The sequence below is a fragment of the Lagenorhynchus albirostris genome, chromosome 19 (genome assembly GCF_949774975.1).
Source record: "Lagenorhynchus albirostris chromosome 19, mLagAlb1.1, whole genome shotgun sequence".
In the NCBI taxonomy this organism is placed as follows: domain Eukaryota; kingdom Metazoa; phylum Chordata; class Mammalia; order Artiodactyla; family Delphinidae; genus Lagenorhynchus; species Lagenorhynchus albirostris.
The window spans coordinates 13650500-13666607 of record NC_083113.1 but is presented as its reverse complement, the minus strand read 5'-3'; the positions used below and the strand labels follow the sequence as shown (position 1 = coordinate 13666607).

General features: G+C 56.5%; 1 protein-coding gene across 2 annotated transcripts in view; it reads right to left on the bottom strand.

The window, feature by feature from the left end:
• Positions 1–1923: 1923 nt before the first annotated feature.
• Positions 1924–16108, bottom strand: part of AKT2 (AKT serine/threonine kinase 2) — a 50067-nt gene continuing 35882 nt past the window's right edge. For both annotated transcript variants that reach the window (XM_060132188.1, XM_060132189.1), the window contains exons 5-14: positions 13091–13240; positions 12475–12606; positions 10866–10931; positions 9695–9763; positions 8787–8909; positions 7567–7695; positions 7135–7349; positions 6580–6667; positions 6368–6470; positions 1924–5256 (exon numbers count right to left, since the gene is read on the bottom strand). In XM_060132188.1, coding sequence (XP_059988171.1) covers positions 5177–5256; positions 6368–6470; positions 6580–6667; positions 7135–7349; positions 7567–7695; positions 8787–8909; positions 9695–9763; positions 10866–10931; positions 12475–12606; positions 13091–13240 — 1155 coding nt within the window. In that variant the 3' untranslated portion in view covers positions 1924–5176. The remainder of the gene's footprint in view (positions 5257–6367; positions 6471–6579; positions 6668–7134; positions 7350–7566; positions 7696–8786; positions 8910–9694; positions 9764–10865; positions 10932–12474; positions 12607–13090; positions 13241–16108) is intronic.

Sequence of the window (16108 nt, the reverse complement as noted above, 5' to 3'; positions counted from 1 at the left end):
AAGCGAGTCACACACATTTTTTTGGTTTCCCAGTGCACATACAAGTTGTGTACACTATACTGTAGTCTATTAAGTGTGCAATTGTATTATGTCTAAAGAAACAATGTGCATACCTTCATTTTAAAATGCTTTATTGAAAAAAATCACACACACACAAAACAACAAAAGAAAAACAAAAAACACGCTGACCATCATCTGACAATACAGGGTTGCCACAAACCTTCAATTTGTAAAACATGCCGTATCTGCCAAGTGCAATAAAGCAAAACACAATAAAATGAGATATGCCTGTACGAAATAACTACAAAGGGAAAGTAGTAACTTTACAGAGGAGAAATCTGACAGACGCCACCTTAACCAAGGAATCAAAGTCATCACCAGGAATAGGACAGATCACCTCATGTGCCTCCTGATAGGATGCACTGAGAGGGGCATCTCATTTGGGGGAATTCCTTTCAAAAACAGCTTACATATAACCACAAGGAAACATCAGGCAACAAACTCTGAGGAGCATTCTGCAAAATAACTGCCCTGTAAGCTTCAAACCAGACAACTGAATGTAACGTGTGAGCCTGGACTGAGTCATTAGCCAGGACTTTTCTTTTGTATTTGGGGACATTAATGTGACTATCAGTAAAATCTGATCAAGGTCCAAGAGAAAAGCATTGTATCAATGTCAATTTCCTGACCTTGATAATTGGACCGTGATTATGTAAGAGAATGGTCTTGTTTGGGGACAGATACATAAATATCGGGGCGGGGGTATAAAATCAGTGTAGCATATCACGGAGAACCTGCGTGAAGGGTAGATGAAAATTTTTCGTACTTTTTAAAAATTAATTTTGGAGATTTATGGAAAGTTGCAAAGAGAGGACAGAGTCCCCATATACCCAGACCCAGTTTCCCCTATTAACATTTTAGTGTGGTCTTGTCACAATTTAATAAACCAATAGGGACATAGTATTATTCAAGTCCACGCACTATTCACATTTCCTGACTTTTTACCTAATGTCTTCTCTGTCCCAAGACCCCATTCAGGACACCACGTTACATTTAGTCTTCATGCTTCCTAAGACTTCTCTCCGCTGTGACAGCTTCTCAGGTTCTCCTTTGTTTTCAATAACCTTGACAGTTCTGAGAACCAGTGGTTGGGTCTTGTGCAGAACATCCCTCAGCTGGAATTTTCCTGATGCGTGTTTTCTCTTTATTAGACTGAGAGTGTATGTTTCAGGAAGACCCCAGAGGTAAAGTATCATCTAATCGCCTCCCATAGGAGGTACACATTGCCGACATGATTCACCACTTGACGTTGACCTTGACCACCTGCCTGATGCAGCTCCACTTTATCCACTAAACAGTTGCCTCCCCCCTTTCCATACTGTACTCTTTGGAAGCAAGTCACTTTGCAGTCCATACCAAAGGAGCGGGGGCCATGTTTCCCCTCTTTGAAGGCAGACTATTTACAGGTATTATCTGGAATTCTGTACAGATATGTCTGTTCTCACCATTTGTCATTTATATCAGCACAGACTCATTTATTTTACCCCTTGGGTATAACCCAATACTATGCTATTTATTGTCGCTCAAATTGCTTTCAGCTGTGGCCACTGGGGTCTCTTTCCCATTGGCTCCTGTGTCCCTTCAACGCCCCGTCAGTGAGGGTATGGTTTGGTTCTAGTAGGTCCTTATTTTCGGACACAAGATGTTCGGGTTCATCTTGTACATTTTCTGCTCCAGTCCTAGAATCACTGTGGTACTATTTTTAAAGTTTCAAAGTTTTCAACGAGTCTGCAATTATCTCAAAATTAAAGTTAAAAATATGTGAATCGCTACACTTCGGGGGAAAGCTATCTGGCATGTATTAAAATACAGCAACTCTAGAATGCAGGCCACAAAAACTTAAAAAGCACAAGCGCGGTAAGATGGATTGTTACACTGTCAAAGGTTTATTACAGCACTGCTGGTGGCAGCAAACAAACTGGGAGCCAAGTGAATTCTTGTCGACAGGGGGCAGCTGAGTCAGTTGAGGCACATCCAAGCCGAGAAAGCAGAGAAAGCTCGTGAAGCGGCTGGAGGCATGACAAGTGTCCACGAGGAGCCCCCCAAATGCAGAAGGGTGGCTCAGAGAGGAGGATCTCATTCCTACCAATGACCCAGCCAGCCTACTGATGTACGTATGCTGGCGGGGGCGGGGGGAGGGGGAAGATGCAGCAGTATAGAGCCCAGCAGCTTGACGACCTCAGCTGGGAAGAAAGAGTTATGCAGACAGAGGGACAGCCTTTCACGGCACTGTGTCCACCGGCACAGGGGTAACATGAGGACCAGAATGACCCACTCAGGGCCTGGGGGCGGTTTTGAGTTTCCTCCTCCTTTCACAAAACTTGTGAAACTGTCTAAATGCACATGACAAAAGACAGATCTAGTCAAAATTTAATTTTCCTAATTGGTAAAATTTATTAAAACACTCCCCTCTAAAACTCCCTATTTGGGAAGAGTTCTCCTACCGAAAAAAGAAGCACCACTACAGCTACAGATATACATTCAACTGAGGGCAGCAGCTGAGGAACCCGTGGGAGGCCTCCGTGGACTGTTAAGACAACCACTAACTGGCTGAGGTAGATACGGGGGTGGACCCACACGAAGGTCTGAGTGACAGTGTGGTGTGACAAGAAAATCTAGCACCTGTCACCTCCAGGGGCTGGACAAGAGGGAAGAGTAAAAGGCTTTTCTTTGCAATTAATTTTTATTGGAGTATAGTTGCTTTTAAAAGGCGTCTCTTCATAAGCCTCTCTGACGTTTATCATATGACCACCAGGACATACTTTTGTAACTCAATTCATAATAAAGTCCATATGAAGTTAGAAAACAAAAAAAATTCCTTGAGTCTTGGTTGTAGCATCTGACTTTTCCTCTACCCCCATTTACAATCTCAAAGCCTCCGTGTGTGTGAAGGCCTACACCTTCCGGCAAAATCTGACGTTAAATTCACCTGGGGGCTCCGCAGGGGCAGCCCTGGCCCTGGGGTCTGAGAGGAGTGACTCAAGCATGGTGACTCCAGGATTAAAGGGACAGGTGCCAGAGGGGTCCCAGAGCTGTGAAGCCTGTAACCCAACCTGAGGTGCTCCCAGCCGACCGCCACCACACATCCCATTGATCCACCAAGGGCTGTGTATCAGAATTGGGGGCCACAGGTAAGATGGGGTGAGCAGGCAGTGCCCCCTTCCAGGGCTCAAGGGCCACAGGAAATGAGTCCTCTCCCTCCCACACCCACTCCAGGGCCCAGCGACACCACGCACCCCTTCCACCCCCATCTCTCCACCCCACCTCTTTTTTCCCAAGCAGCTTCGGAGGGACTGCAATGGTCTCTGTCCTCTGTACCCCCCGCCCAGGCGCCTTCCCCAAACTCTTGGGCAGCTTCTGCCCAGCGGCCCCCACCCTCCACCCTGAGCTTGTGCACACCTCCCCCCCTCCTCGTGGCTCCCAGGCCCTGGGGCCAGAAGGACGGGAGCCGCAGGCAGCTGCTGCCCGGGGCCAGACTCCGGAAGCAAGGAAAGGCCCAGGGGTTGGGCCCCAGGCTGAAATGAGTGTCTTTATTGCTTGTACCGTACAAACACGAGGGATGCGGACAGGCCGGTGGGAGGAGGGAGAACTGTCAGGTTAAGGACATACACACACAGACAGGAAAAGTCAGAACCCACCCACCCAAACCAACCCCCCACCCCACCCCAGAATGTCTCTCTGTGACCTACCTACAGAAGGTGGGCTGAGGTGATCAAAACCACAGAAACTAAATCCCAAACCCCAGAGATGCTGGGGGGAACGGGGCAGGGGGGACAGGGCAACAAGTGGACCTCAGGTGTGGCTCCCCTGCTAGGCTAGCACCCCTCCCCCTCGGGTTGAAATGCTTGAGCCAGGGGCGGGGCCCGAGCCCACACACAGCACGCACACTCGAGGCCGGGACTTGCTTGCCCTCGCACACACATACCCAACACACATGCACACACACACACCCCACGTGCATCTGCATCCCAGATGCACAGGCACGCCCACAGACACACACAGCCTGAGGCACGCACGTTGAGTGCCCACAGCACTGACACGTTCACCTTAAGGCTGCAGAACGCGGGGCCCGGAGAGGGGGAAGGAGTGAGGTGGCCCGGAGCCTCCCTTCTCAGAAGCCCCTACCTCGGTTCGTACCAGACACCCAGCCCCACCCACTCTTCGACCCAAGTCCACCGGGCCCAATACTGTCTCGGTGCGAGATGTGTAACAGCCGAGGCTGGCGCCCCTCCGCCCCAGGCAGAGAGAAGGGGGAGATCCCGGCCCCCATCCTCAGAAGGGGCGGGGCCAGGCCCGGGCTCCAGCAGGAGGTAAGGAACAGGGCTGGTGGGTGGGGAAGCCAGCCCCCAGATGCTCCTCCTGCCTCATCCCCAGGGTCAGAAGAGCAGCTTAGGGGATGGGGGAAGACAGGGCCAGGAGGCAGCGCCCATCCCCTGGGCCCCCTCCCGGTTCCCCACGGGGTAGAGCAGGCCCCCTCCTCACGAGGGAGTCCTGAACCCCCAATCCTGCATGCGGCTTCCAAAGGCCCTCGCCTACTCCCGCACCCCCGATCCCTGGACATTATTGCTTTTCCGCCCCCATGGGAGAAGGAGGCTGGATTGCCCCACGCCAGGCCACTCCGCGCCTAACGACAGGGCAGGGAAGGCAGCACCAGGGCGCTGTCCACCGGGTGGCCCACCACAAGGCAGCCTCTGACAGAAGCAGCAACCCAGAGGCAGGGCTGCCCATGGGTGCCCCAGCCAGAAATTCAGGTGGGCCCCACGGCTCCATGCTTCGCCCCTCACTGGGGCTTTATGTTGATTGAAAACCGGCATCTCTCCAACCGCCCAAAGGCCTGGTCCTGGGGCAGGCAGTGGAGAGTCTCCCAAATCCTGGTCTGGGCACAAAGGTGAGGGCAGGATAGGATCCTGTAGGCAGGGCCACTAGGACCACTGAGGTGAGTTTGGCAGAGGGCTGAAGAAAAAACTGGAAATGGGGGTCAGAAGGTGAGGGATGGGGACACAAACAAAGAAGGCAAAATAAAAAGTTTAAAAAAAAAGCCCCCCCCCAACCCGGTGGTGACGGCAGCCGCGCGTGTCCTGTGGCAGTGGCAGCGGCGGCAGGCAGCTCACTCTGCTCACTCTCGGATGCTGGCCGAATAGGAGAACTGGGGGAAGTGGGTCCGCTGGTCCAGTTCGAGTAAGCCCAGGCTGTCATCTGCGGGGGTCGGTGGAGGTGGATTGGGGAGAAGCGGTCTGCAGGGGGCCCGGGCACCCCACCCAGCCCCAGGAAGGGCTGCAGCCAGACCACAGTGCAACCCCCAGCTGGCGCGCTATCCCCAAGAACGAGAACGGGGACCACCGGACCGAGGCTCAGGGGCTTCCTCTCAGCCACAGCTCCACCCCGGGCCAGAGCCCTGGCCCACAGGCCCCACCGCCTGCTCACTCAGCCTCCCGAGCTCCCCCCAGCTCCTCTGCCCCAGGCCACACCGGGGTCCAGCCCAGACTTCTATGGCCCAGCCCCTGCCCTGGGCGCCACTCCTACCCCCAGCAATCCTCCCCTCCACATGCAGCCGAGGCGGGGGTACTTGCTAAAGCCCTGATGCAACCCTTCCCTCCTCTGCCCAAGACCCTTCCATGGCTCCCCGTGCAACACATCCGTACTCCTCCAGTGGCCCCCGATATCCTCCTGCTCTGGCCCTGATGCCCTCGCCCATCCCCCATCTATTCTGACCTCTGCAATGCTCCCATTTCTGGGAGTCCCGTATGCCACTCCTTCTGCCAAGAGCAAGTCTCAGCTGCCATGTCTCCTTCTCCAGGAAGCCCTCCATGACTCACAGGCCAAGTCAGGCATTTCCTCTGAGCTTCTCCAGACCCTGTACTTCTAATACCACAGGCCTGATCACTCTGGGCTGTCACCCCACGTGGACTCTGAGCGCCCTGAGGGCAGGACCCAGGGCTGTCTCGTCACGGCTGTGTCTCCAGCACCGGGCAGGTGAGAGTAAGAACTCAAACAGCTACAGAATCACTGAACCCATCCAGCCCCAAAGACCTGAGCAACTTGGGAGACAACTATGGGCACTGATGACTCCTCAAGTGTCTCCTGCCCAGACCTCTCCCCCGAGTGCTGCAGCCAGTGGCTCCTGGTGACCCTCACCAGGTCCACCGGTGGGCCAACGGCGAAAGCCCTGGCGAACATACTGCAGGGTAAAATGCCCAGACACGGAGGGGGACCTGTGAGCTTCCTCCTGGAGAACTGGGCCAAGAGCAGACCCCACCCCTCCACCGCCCAGCCAGGCCCACGGGGAGAGGGGGCCTCAGATACTCACAGCGGTCCGGGGGTGTGATTGTGATGGACTGGGCGGTGAACTCGTCGTCAAAGTACCTTGTGTCAACCTCAGATGTGACCTGAGGTTTGAAGGGTGGCAGGAGCTGTGGAGGAGACGAGTCCAGGCTCAGGTCCCTGAGAAGCGGAGGCCCCAGCCAAGGTCCCCCAGGAGCGGCCGGGCTCCCGCAGGGAGCAGGCAGGCAGTGGGCTCACCTTCTTCTGCACCACGTCCTGCCAGTTGATACTGAGGAAGAACCTGTGCTCCATGACCTCCGTGGCATCACTGGGCCCCCCGCCGAGCCTGGGCAGAGACGGCCATCAGCACCCGCCTCCCGGGGCAGCCAGGGCCTGGGAGACGGGCTTTCGGTGCAGGCCCTGAACAACCTTTAATGATTCTGTCCCGCCACAGACCACCACCTCACAGAGGAGGAATCTGAGGCTCAGGGAGGGAGCTCCTGTGCCCAGGGTCACATCCTGCGAGCTGAGAGGGTGGGCTTGGCAGACGGCCGCTTCACATCCTGGTTCTGCCACCCTAGGCTGGGTACAGGGCCACCCTGTTCCTCAGTGTCACCATGAAACAAGGCAGGGAGGCCAGAGGGCAAAGCACAGGCCTAGGCAAGGGAGTGCTCCCTAAGTGCCCGCTGTGGGGACGATCAACACACATCAAGCACCCCACGGGCGAGTGCACCTGTGGGCGCTGCCCCCTCCAGGCCGAGGGAAGTGGCAGCAGGTGACACTGGGCTGGGCAGGGCAGACGCCAGCCCTCACCTCTGCTTGGGGTCCTTCTTAAGCAGCCCAGCAAGCAGGGACTTGGCCTCAGGGCTGAGCGTGCGCGGGAAGCGGATCTCCTCCATGAGGATGAGCTCGAAGAGGCGCTCGTGGTCCTGGTTGTAGAAGGGCAGGCGGCCGCACATCATCTCGTACATGACCACGCCCAGCCCCCACCAGTCCACCGCCCGGCCGTAGTCGTTGTCCTCCAGCACCTGAGCAAGGGGGGGCGATGAGGGGCCAGGCACACATCCCCCGGGGCCAAGGCACTGAGAGGGGCCCGAGGGGGACACGGCCCTGCCCAGGGCTGGGAGGGCCACCTAAGGAATTGGAGCCCTGCCCTCAGAGGGTCTGGGCGGGGGAAACACACAGGGCTGAGGGCCCCCTCCTCCCTTGGCCTCACACGCCCCTGGGCCCTCCAGCCCCAGACACCTCGGGCGCCAGGTATTCAGGGGTCCCACAGAAGGTTTTCATGGTGGCCCCGTCACTGACGCCCTCTTTGCACAGGCCGAAGTCAGTGATCTTGATGTGGCCATCTTTGTCCAGCATGAGGTTTTCCAGCTGTAGGAAAAGCCAGTGAGTCAGGGACACAACGTACCTCAGGGTTTCCTGCCACCCCTGAAACCCCACACACCCCTGCCCTTCCCTGGAGGAGGCTGTGGCCTGGGGTAGTGGCTCCAGGGGGGACCAGAGGTCACACCCCAGCAGAGGGTTAGGCCCTCCGAGGCTCAGGGGGAGGCCAGACCCGACACCTCCCCAGCGCCCCCTGCCCCCAGGGAGCTGGTAAAAAGCGGGGCAGGGAGAGACAGGAGCCAGGTCCTGCCCAAACTGCTTCCCCCACTGCGGGCTGCGGCTGTCACACCTTGGACGTAAGGAACACTGTCCCCTTCTTTCTCCTCTTTTTTCCTAAACTTAACACAAATGGGCACTTTAGTGGGCCTCTGTGTAACCTCCACCAGGTCAATAAAGACCACCACCCCTTAGGAGCCCCATGTGCCCCTTCCCTGTTATTAGCCACCACCTCCTCCAACACAGAAAGAACTTTCCTTCTCTGCTTTTTAACATTTTTTCCACCTCTATATATACACACTGTAAACGACGCAGACTCCCCTCATCTGTCCTGGCTTTCCCCTCAGCCTCAGCCCGTGAGACCCGCCCAGGCTATCGTGTGTGGCTGTAGTTGGTCCTCTTGAACTGCTGTGCAGACTTCCACTGTGTGGATACACCTTCATGTCTTTCACCCACTTTCCGACAACGGACACTTGGGTTGCTTCCAGTTTGGGGTCAGTGTACACAGTGCCGCCAGGAGCTTGTGCGTCCACATTGAGACAGACACAGGCACCTGTTCCCGCGCATGCTCCTAGGGCAGAATGACTGTCTCACAGGGGACACGTGTGTCTGGCGTTGGTGGGCTCAGCCGGGCCATCTCCTAAAGCGCTTGGACCAACTGACACCCTCTGGCTGCACAGCAGGAAGCCTGGAAGGGCCCCACGCAGGGCCACCTGCTGTGGAACCACCCACCTTGGGCCTGGGTGGGAGGCTCAGCTCTGAGAAGGACAAGACAGACAGACCCTCCATGGAAGGGGAAGCTCAGCAGACGGGCAGAAGGCCTGTGCACGGCCTGCCCAGCCAGGAGGCGACGGCACGCTCACCTTGATGTCACGGTACACCACGTCCCGCGAGTGCAGGTACTCCAGGGCTGAGACGATCTCCGCACCATAAAAGCGGGCCCGCTCCTCCGTGAAGACGCGTTCCCGGGACAGGTGGAAGAACAGCTGCCAGCAGAGGAGGCAGGGGAGGTGAGACCCCGGCCCAGAGGAGGGGAGGAGGGGACCGTGTGCGGCCCCGGCACCCAGCCCACTGATGAGGTGACACCTGCCCCACGAACCGGCAAGTGACGGCAAGAAAGCCCAAGTGAGGGGCGGTGAGTAGAGAAGAACTCACGTGAGCCAAAAAAAAGAAAAGAGAAAGAAAAAAGGAGCAAGGGATAAAGAGCAAAGGATAGACACCAGGCGCTGAGTGGAGAGTGAGGGGGGTGGCAGGAGGGGGCAGGCGAACGAGGAGCGACAGCCAGCAAGCAGAGGACCACTACTCAGGAGCAAGTGACAAGCTGTGAGACCAAATGGGAGAGATGAAGCCAGTGAGTGACACCTGCATGGAGAGAAGGGTGTGAGGGGCGAGGAGCGGGTGACGGTGAGCGACAGCAAGTGGCTGAGCGCTCGCATCAGGAGGCCGCACTGACAGCAGAGGAACGGGGGATCCTGACCCGCAGACGCTTTCTCCGCACCTTTAAGAACGTCCTTGTAGCGCTGTTTGCCAACCACCCACACAGCCCTCCGCACAGCTTTCTGGACCTCAGTTTGCATCCTGCCTACCAACTCACTAGCTGTGGGAACTTGGACAAGTCACTTAACTGCTCTGAGCCTGTTTTCCCTCCTGCACGACAGAAATGGTGATGCCTGCCTCAAGGGGAGGGGGGCGGATGGAACAAGATGACACCCAGCAAGTCTCCCTCTGCCCCCCACACCCGGAAAGGCAGCCAGGGGGCAGCGCAGCTCACCTCGCCACCGTTGGCGTACTCCATCACGAAGCACAGGCGGTCGTGGGTCTGGAAGGCGTACTTCAGCGCCTGTGGGGAAGGAAGGCGGCCGGGATAGGAGGTGGGAAAAAGGAGGGCTCTCCGCTCGGCCCTGGGAGGCAGGGGCGCTGCTGGTTCTGCACATACACCCCCCGGCCTGGCTCAGGCCGTGGGAATCAGGCGGCCAGGTTTCAGGTCTCAGCTTCACCTTTTGTGGCGTATGAGTGAGCTCACGCCCTGACAGCAGGGAAAGGGTTACTGTGCTCAACGATCCTGTATTCTGCCTTCAACTAGGCCTCCAAGAGGCACAGCCAGGGGAGAAACTATGTTCTGAGCAACCAGAGCTGTTTCACATCTCTCCTCCTCCCATGTTACAGTCAAATGGGTCAACCTACACACACACCCACATCCACACACACGCGGTTTGCTGGCTGGGAGTTGGCAGTGGGAGCCAACCCCCAAAGCAGGCTGGACAAGCGATCTGCCAACAAACAAGTAGTTCTCAGACTGCGTTCTAAGGAGCCCTACAGAGAGTTCCTAGGAGAACCCCTAGGTGACCCCCTGCTCACAACAACTCTACTGCTCCCTGTCTTCCACGCTGAAGAACCTGGTAAGATTTCATCTGAACAAGTGCTTTGGCTCAGTAGGACTCCTGGCCAGCAAGTGAGCTAGAGAACAACCCGTAAGCCATCTTCAACCTGGTCCATTCAACTGATGGCTGCTGGCCTTGATGGAGACTGTAGCCACAGAGGTGTCTTGTCTGCTCAGCCTAAGCTGATAGGCAGCACAATAATAATACATCTGCTCCTAGGATTACCTCTCAAAACATAAAAAAATAACGTTCCCACTCCGACCAGCCGGACAAAGTGCCTCTAACCCATAAAGACAGCAGCCATGCTCTCCTGGGGCCATCTTATAACCTGGTATCATCAATCGGCCAAAGGCACCATCTACGAAGAAGCTGCCACCCCTGGTGTCTTGGTTCAGGCTGCCCGGAGAGCCCACAACACCGTGCCCCAGCCATCCGGCCAACACCAAGTTTGTTCTTCACAGTGGCAGGGGTCAGGCTCTTCCCCTGAGCTCTGTCCTAGGGGGCCGGCCTGGAGGCCCCACAGGCAGGCGAGGCCCTGCCTGGGACAAGAGTGCTACTCACAGTGAGGAACGGGTGCCTGGTGTTCTGGAGGACCCGGCTCTCGGTGACCGTGTGGGCGACTTCATCCTGCAGACAGAGGCTGGGTGAGGGGCTGGAGGGTCCCACCACGTCAGCCACACACACCGCCCCCCGCCCAACTTGAGAGATGGGAGAGCAACATCTCGGTGATATCCAATTCCATTCCTAGTCAATACACAGACAGAACGGCAGGAGCAGAATGCTACCATTCACGAGCCCTGATGAAATACCACACCCAGGCAAGCACACTCCATGGCTCGCTCTCAAAACCATAAGGTGAGAAGCTGATGGTGACTTCACAAGGGAGGATCAGGCTGTCACCACCTGAATCCACGGACCAATTCTGACATCCTTGAGGGGGGGGGGGCCGAGCAGACATTTTGAGACCCCTAAGGTGATGCCACAGGCCACAGGAATCACCACCTATAAATGTTCTTGAAGGACCTGGATCTAATCAGGACGCTAGGCTGTGAGCAGTGGTTCTCCACGTGTGGTCCCCACACTGGCAGCATCAGCGCCGCCTGGGAACTTGGAAAAATGCAAATTATTGGGCCCCCTCCTCGGACCCATGAATCAGAAACTCAGGGGGCGGGCCCAGCGCAGCGTCACAGGCCCTCCCCTCCCAGGACTCTAACATGGGCTTGAGTTTGGTATCTGAGTGCATGGCAGTAGCCCAGAGAGCTGCAGTGCCCAGACACTGGCTCTCCAAGGGGCAAGTCTGTCTCCAGGGGATAATGTAATAACATCGGTAGTAATGTCCAAGAACATTTTTGACTATCACAACTCGGGGGTGGAGGGGTGCCCTGGTAGAGGCCAGGGGTGCTGCTACATGTCCCACAGTGCACAAGACTGCCCCACAGCAGAGAATGGTCTGGTCCAAATGTCAGTGCTGAGGCTGAGAAACCCTGCCGTGGACCGATGACACCAGGGATCGTTAATTCTGTTGGATATGATCACAGTACCGTGATTATAGTCTTTAAAATCATCATCTGTCAAAGACACATCTAAGTAGGTATGGCTGAAGATCTGTGACGTCTAGGACGTGCCTTAGAGTACTCCAGAACAACAGACGAGCAGGGCAGAGGTAATGAAACAAGACTGGCCAAACGTTAGTTAATGTTGACGCTGATGACTGCTAAATGGGAGTCCATTATATTTATTTTTCTTTAAAAAATTTTATGTACATTAGGAATTTCCTATTTAAAAAACTTTAAATAAGGAAAAAAAGGAATAGAACTCCATTCCTGGCCCAGCCTCCTCCTGAGACACCCTGAGCCAGGCCCCACCCTTGTGGCCTCCCCATAGGCCCTCTGCCGCCACAGGGGCTTCCTTCAGGCCTGACAGCACCTGCTGGGTGAGGCCCCAGCCACACTCCCCCCACCTTCCTTCCTGGTGCCCAGAGGGTGGGGGACTCAGCAGGCAGGGCCCCACTCTCTGGGCCTCAGGCTCTCCTTCTCTGAGGACTCACGGGTTGGGGGACACAGCAGCAGACCCGGGAAGTGGCCCGCCCAGTGCGTGCTCCTGACCTCCGTCAGGCTCCGAACTGTGTCCCCCACAGCGGCCAGCCCGCAGCAGCCCTGGGAGGGCCCACCTTAGCAATGATAACCTCCTTCCGCAAGATCTTCATGGCGTAGTAGCGGCCACTGGCCTTCTCCCGCACCAGGATGACTTTGCCAAAGGTGCCCTTGCCCAGGAGCTTGAGATAGTCGAAGTCATTCATGGTCTGCCCGGGATGGGGAGAGAGTCGGATAGTCAGTGTTTGGCACGTGGCCCATGGGAAGAAATTTTAACAAAGAAAAGAGAAAAATCAAAGGACACTGTTGCCAAAATGCTCAGGCAGGAGCAGGAAGGGAGGCTCCGGGCAGCAACTGTTTGTTCTGAAGTGGCCTTCAGACCAAGGCTCTCCCACCATTCGGCTCTCCCAGGGACGGGGCCCTGGGAGGCTGAGCCTAGGGTTCTGACGTGGGGGTAGACGGGTCTTCACAACCCCCGGGGATAAGGCTGCCCCTCACCCTGTGGGCCCAGAGCAGCACCGGGGCATCTACAACCTGAAATCACCCAGTCTACAGGGCAGTCATTAAGTGTCCTGGCTGGGCCCGTGCCCTCGGTATGGAAATCAAGGGCGGCAGGGCCAGGGTTGAGAGGGAGAGGGGTGCTCACAGACTGGCAGGCCCCAACCGCTGGCCACCGGCCTTCCCAGCACTTACCACCTTGGCCCGCGCCTTGCTAACTGCCACTTCCATCTCCTCGGCTGCAGAAGAGTCGCTGGGGGAGCCACACTTGTAGTCCATGGGATCCTCACCTGGGCCCCGCTGCTTGAGGCTGTTGGCAACCATCTGGATGGCCTGCATCCACTCCTCCCTGTATGGGGACACATCCAGGGAGCTAAGAGTCCTGGGGCGCCTGTGCCTCGGGGCAGGAAAGGCCGAGCCCCATATGCCCCACGATGGACGAGCAAATGGCCAAACACCTTCGGGCATTTTGTTGAGATGTGTCTGACCTAGTGGAGCTGGAGGGACCAGACTGAAATTTGACAGACCCTCTGGCTGTGATGGGTGGGAGAGGGCAATAGCTGGATAAGGACAGAGACCATCTGTGTCCCAGAAGGGGCCTGACCTGAGGGCCACTTGAAGTCAGGCAGCAATTACGTGACTAGAGGGGAGATTGCCTTTCTTCACAGCCCCCTAAAAATAAGCCGCCACCCTGAACCCTGAATGAGAGACAGTGCTCCTCTGAGCCCCTCAGAACGAATGACAAGCTCACGTGTGCAAGTGACCAGTGTTCTGCAAAAGAGAATCAAGAGCAGAAGGAGGCATTCATTAGCCAAAAAAGCTGCAGATCTTACAAAGCAAGAGGTGACCGACATGACTCCTTGGAGGTGCCTGTCTGCTGGGAGGACAGGTCAGGGACCATCCTGGTGGGGCAGGGACCGGGGAGAGAAGGTGGTGGACACGGAAGCAGGTCCCAGCAGAAGGCAGACGGGTTTAAGAACAATACACTAGTCTGTCACTCATGATTTAGAACTTGCTGGGAAAGAATTATCTTTTGATACTTGCAAAAGTTCTTTCTGTAGAGAGGGAAAATGCATCTAGGAGCAAAAAGACCACACACCAAAAAGAAAAGAATACGAAGCTGAACGATACTAAACTGTCCACACCTCCCCACCATCTGGGACCCACCACACAACTTTAGGTGGCTGAGCCCAATACTTGTTGACCCCCCATGGATTTTGCTTAGGTCTATAAAAGCCACGGGAACAGTTCTGGCTGAGCTCCGTGCCTCGCTGAGCAAAGCAGCCGCCCAGCCGACGGGTCCCAGCTCACGCCCAGAAGCTCTGCCTGCCCAAGTGGCCTCCCTCACATGAGATCACGCTTCCTAAGACAGATGCGTGTGTACCATGAGCACCAATATCAGGTGCTGGCCCACCAGCCCTCCCCAAGCCTGAGCAGAGCCTGAGGGCCCCGTAAGCCACATATGTCCGCACCCCCGCACGAGGCCACGGATTTGGTCTGTTCATACATGGTGGGAGCCAGCACCCCGGCGGGTACTCGGTAAGCATCTGGGGAGTGACTGGCAACCCAAACCCCCAGTGGCCCCAAGCCCAGCACACACCCAGGCAGAGCAGCGCGAGCCTCTTCCCTCCTTGACCCACTGCCTCAGGTTGGCATTTCTCAACGCGTTTTACCCATGTCCTCTTTGGAACAAATAACAGTACAAATCCCTATCCCTACGTTAATATTCCTGTTTTTCAAAAAAATAGGGGTAGGGGGAGCATATCCCGTGATAGGCTTTATCCGATCATAACTGTCCTCTTAGAAATTTTAAAATGTTGACTTTGGGTATATGACTGTGGACTGAAAAAAAAAAAAAAATCACCGATCTCCTAAGACGTGCTGAATACACTAAAAAGAAAAAAATACGTATATACCTCACATATACAGATCTCGAGGGACTGTCACATGAAAAAAGCAACTTGCAGACCAAGATATGTAGTGTGCTATCATCTTGTTTGTAAGGGAGAACGCAGTCCATCAACAGGAGCCTGAATGAACAAGAGATTGGAGCTTCCACACCACAGGAGGGAGCACGGGAGGCAGCTCTGTGGGGCCTCTCTGGGCAGCAGAGCTGGGGCTCAAACAGCAACTCTGCCACCTGGGCAAGCGCAGGGCTCCCAGCTCGCCCCCTCCTTGGTACACTGGGGGCACTGAGACGCTAGTGAGCTGCTGTGTGCAAAGCCTGCACCCAGAGAAAGTGCTTGACTCAAGGACGGGGCTAAAGACACTGGTGAGACCTGGACCCAACCCATCTGGAGCCGGAACCCACGGAGATGCAGGAGGCTGGTCGGGGGTAACTCTCCCGCTGCCCGACAAGCCCCCGATCCTGTTCCAACTGGACCGAGGTGGCAAGGTTGCAGCACTCAGAATTGCAGAGAGAAAGCACGGGCCTCCGTCCAGGATACTCCCCAAGGGTTTGCAACATGGTGTCTGGGGCAGAGGGGAGCTCCTCCCCAGGGCCGGGGCTGACGTGCCTTCCAACCCTGAGAGGAGAGCCCCCAGGGGAAAGAGCCTCCTGCCCCGAGGGACACGCAGAGAAAAATAACGCACACCACCGCATTCCGTGCTCCTCAAGAGGGCTGGAGGGGGAGGGGCCGTGCTTCTGATGAGAAAACTGAGGCGCGTGGAGATGGACTCACCTGCGGAGGTCACGCTGCCCGCCCCGATGAGCTGCAGCTTCCTCCCAGACCAGGCCCACCAGGCCCTGGAGGAGCAAGCAGGGCAAACTCGCGGGAAGGCTCAGGGAATAAGGGCCACCGTGCCGAGGAGCCCAGAAGCGGGCGAAGGAAAAGCCGCCTGTCGGGAGTCCTGCCCCTTCCCGGAGGCAACACCGGGCAGGCCACTTGACCTTCCGGGGCCTCAGTGGGCTGACACGTGGAGCGGGGACCAGAGGGTCGTGTGAGGGCGCACACGATACAAAGCGCTCAGGACAGTGCCAGGCACAGAGAATTCACCCAGCCAGCCTGCAAATCCCTCCCGAGTGTCTTCTACGTGCCAGGCCTTGTTCTGGGTGCTGACGGTGCAGCAGGGAACAAGCCCCACTGGAGCTCCAGGCCTAAGGGAGAAGACAAGTATGTCATGGCTCAAAGGCAGGGGCTGGAGAGGAAGCCCCTTCTCAGAGGGTGGTCAGGGAAGGCCGCTCTGAGGAGGTGGCACGTAAGCCGGGATCTG